Source organism: Pteropus vampyrus, unplaced genomic scaffold (genome assembly GCF_000151845.1).
Source record: "Pteropus vampyrus isolate Shadow unplaced genomic scaffold, Pvam_2.0 Scaffold2, whole genome shotgun sequence".
Taxonomy (NCBI): domain Eukaryota; kingdom Metazoa; phylum Chordata; class Mammalia; order Chiroptera; family Pteropodidae; genus Pteropus; species Pteropus vampyrus.
Genome location: NW_011888783.1, coordinates 16,927,667 through 16,931,050, shown reverse-complemented (window position 1 = coordinate 16,931,050; position 3,384 = coordinate 16,927,667). Strand labels below are relative to the sequence as shown.

At 40.9% G+C, this 3,384-nt stretch overlaps 1 protein-coding gene across 1 annotated transcript in view; it reads left to right on the top strand.

Moving 5' to 3' along the window:
- RAPGEF4 (Rap guanine nucleotide exchange factor 4) overlaps positions 1 to 3,384 on the top strand; it is a 279,699-nt gene that overhangs the window by 228,252 nt on the left and 48,063 nt on the right. The window contains exon 16 of the mRNA XM_011357435.2: positions 2,530 to 2,618. Within this exon, the coding sequence (XP_011355737.1) occupies positions 2,530 to 2,618 (89 nt within the window). The remainder of the gene's footprint in view (positions 1 to 2,529; positions 2,619 to 3,384) is intronic.

Sequence of the window (3,384 nt, the reverse complement as noted above, 5' to 3'; positions counted from 1 at the left end):
ACTGTCTGATCTTCAAATCTTTTTGTTTAAACAAAGGTTAAGCAGTAGGTGCCTGGCAGTGGCCAACCTGAAACAAAGCAATAATGTGATGTTTCAGCCAAACTCAGAGCTGCAAGACCACAGAGGCTGTGTCTGGCCAGAAGCTCCCTGGCCTTCCCTCGTAAGAGTCCCCTGCCCTAAAAGAAATGTCAACACGCGAACAGCGTTCTGCAGAGCTGAGAAGAGGGAGAGGATGTGTAAGGCGGCTACCACAGCTGTACCAGTAGAGGGAGCCTTTGGTAGCAAAAGAAAGATCCCCGCTGTCTGAGAGTGACCAGAGGGCAGAATTTAGAGACTACTTCTCTTGAGTGAAGTGATAGGCCATTCTGATCTTTATTCTTTTTGACCAGACATAATATCCTAGCTAAGGAGTGTTCAAACATAGGACACCAGAATGTGAAGCCAAACTTCTATCAGAATTAAACTTTTGACAAGGGAACAAATTTCTAACTGATGTTATCAGTCATGCAGCCAGCTATAGAGCATGCGGCTTACTAGCAACTGCTGCCCCATGTCATGCTAAATAACAAGTAACTGTTTTTTTATGTAATACATTTATACTCTAATTTAAATGAAACTTATATTCAGAAACAAGCATACAGGTTTTCTTTAGAGGGAGGTTTTCATTGCACAGCAGACTTCTTGTTCAGAATGAGCTCCAGGTACCTAACCTATATATGTGTAACCTCCACCTGGAGCTCCTTGCTATGCAGGCAGAGCAACGACGAGAGACACATGCTTGCGCTCCGAAGCCAGACCTGGTCTCACAGTGGACATCTCACATTTACTAACTGGGTGACCGTGTGCCTGATGTCTCCCCTTGCAGAGCAGTTTCTCCCCCTGCAGAATAAAGATAATATTTAACTAGCAGGAGTAAACGTGAGGACATTGCTCAGTGCCCACTAGTTGTCTGGGGCATAGTAAACATTTGACAGATGTCAAGTGCCCTTTCCAACCCCAAGTCCTTATTATGTGGTCAGATGATGCTTCCCTTCATATATTTCAGAAGTTATTGAATGAACTCAGCAATTTTCTCCATTTAAATGTTGAAAGTCATGTATAGCTAAGACCTCTCTTTTCTTCAAATATTCATCGCCTACAAGAGGAAAAATCGTTGTCTTCTACCTTTTTTACTTTGAGAAAAGGGTCATACTTTTGAGATTAAAGTATATTTTTTTTCTATTTCCCCTCTCCTTCTCTAGTCTCCAAAGCCATGTTTCCTCAGCGATTTAACTCTTCGGCTTCCTTTCGGTCATACGTGCACACACACATTTGCACACACTCACAGAATAGTTTTAGCTAATGGTGCCTGCCAGGTAGGCTGTATCTGTTTCCTCATTCCACACCAGAGTTGCTTCACGCATTCTCCCTCTCCACTTTCACATGCAAAGGGTCATATGTTGAATTGCCTTTTCTTCACTCCCTCAGGCTGGAGGTTAAGACCTTGAGATTAATATGTTAGGGATAGTCTTGGGATCCCCACACACTTCCTCCAAGGTCTCAAATGGGCAAGAAAAGGGTGTTGGTGAGGAGGTAAAGAAATCTAGGTTTTTCTAGAGCAGAATTCTACCAGTGCTTTCTACTCATAAGAGAATTTTATCTCCATTGTTGTTTTTCTTCCCTGTCACATGACCTTATGTGAAATGCAGAAGAGCCAAGTCTGAGTGTTGGAATAGGAGCCCCTAGATAAGCTTAATATACTTTTCCTATAACTTTCATTCACTGTCTTGTTATCATCTTGAATATGACTTTGACATAATCCATATTCAATTTAAAAAATAAATCCTTCCAAGTTGATTGTAGAGCTCCATGGATGGATCTTCTGAAATAACAACACCCCCCTCAAATAATTTATATTTGACATTGAAATTAATTATGTGAATTTTTTGTTGTTGATTGATTTCCCATTCAGATGCTATTGGGATTTCTTGTTTGCTCATTTGGGTTTTGTTTTCTTTTCTCTTATTTTATTCTTAGCTATATTTACAAAGCACATACCAGTGTACAGTTGGGAAGGACAGAGCATTCCAGAAATAGGCAGGGGAATCCAGTATGGGACTGAAATTTTGCTACAAGTAACCCATATATGGATAACCTAGTTAATAGTCACTTCCCCTTGCCAGCTCCCTCTGCCTGACCTGAACTGCCCTGAGATTCACATGTTCCTTTTGATTCCCCTTGGAACAAGGCTGGAGTTACTTAGTTCCCAGCCTGCTAGAGCCACTCTCCAAGAAATTTACTTCAGTTCCATGTAGGGAAAAAAGTCACATTTTAGTAACTACTTCCATCTGCAGTTTTTCCATTGTCTTCCTATGTGATTTTGGCAAGGTGCATGGTCTCTCTTACCATAAGGAGACTATGGACCATAGGTTAAATCAATATGGTTCCCTGGGATCTCAAAAAAAAATTTGGGGGGGATATATGAAGTTATTTATTTATTAATAATTTGCCCACTTTTGAAAAGCTAATGATATGTTTATTTCTTATTAGGTATACTGTGATGTCAGGAACACCTGAAAAAATTTTAGAGCATTTTCTAGAAACAATACGCCTCGAGCCAGCTTTAAATGAAGCAACAGGTAAATACCCAGAACGGTTTTGTGTGTCCATTAATTCCATGCAGAACATTGTAAAAAAAAATAAAAATCCTGAATTCATTTTCTTCGTGTGTAACCAAAACAGTTTTAGAAAGGGGTTATGCATATTAATGTTAAAAGAGCATCCCTATGTGGTGCACTCAAGGAGCAATCCTTCTGACTGTCCTCTGACTATCCTCTGTCTGCTCCAATCCTGGCTGTCTTTTGTAAATGACTCAGTCTCATTCATACATATGGGTAGCCTTCCACAGACATCTCTTCTGTTATCATTTAAATTCACCTTCCATAGGCATCTATTAGGTTATAATTTTCATTCTATAAAGGATCTGCTGCTGCCTACACAAAAGGCACAACCTTGCTCCGACTGGAAATAAAATGATTCTGACTGTGATTGTAGATTTTTGGGTTGCCTCAGAGTGTAAATAAATGCCACCTGTATTAATTTGCTAGAGCTGCTACAACAAAGTACGACAAACTGGGTGGCTCAAACAGTGGAAATGTGTTGTCTCACAGTCCTGGAGGCCAGAAGTCTGAGATCAGGGTGTCGGGAGGATTGGTTTTACTGAGGGCCGCATCTGTTCCCGGCCTCTTTCCTGGCTCCTCATAGTTTGCCAGCAATCTTTGCCACTCCTTGCCTTATAGATGCATCACCGCTGTCTCTGCCTTCGTGTTCACATGTTCTCCCTGTGTCTCTTCGCATAGTCTTCTGTGCATCTGTCTCTGTGTCCAAATTTCCTCTTTTTATAGG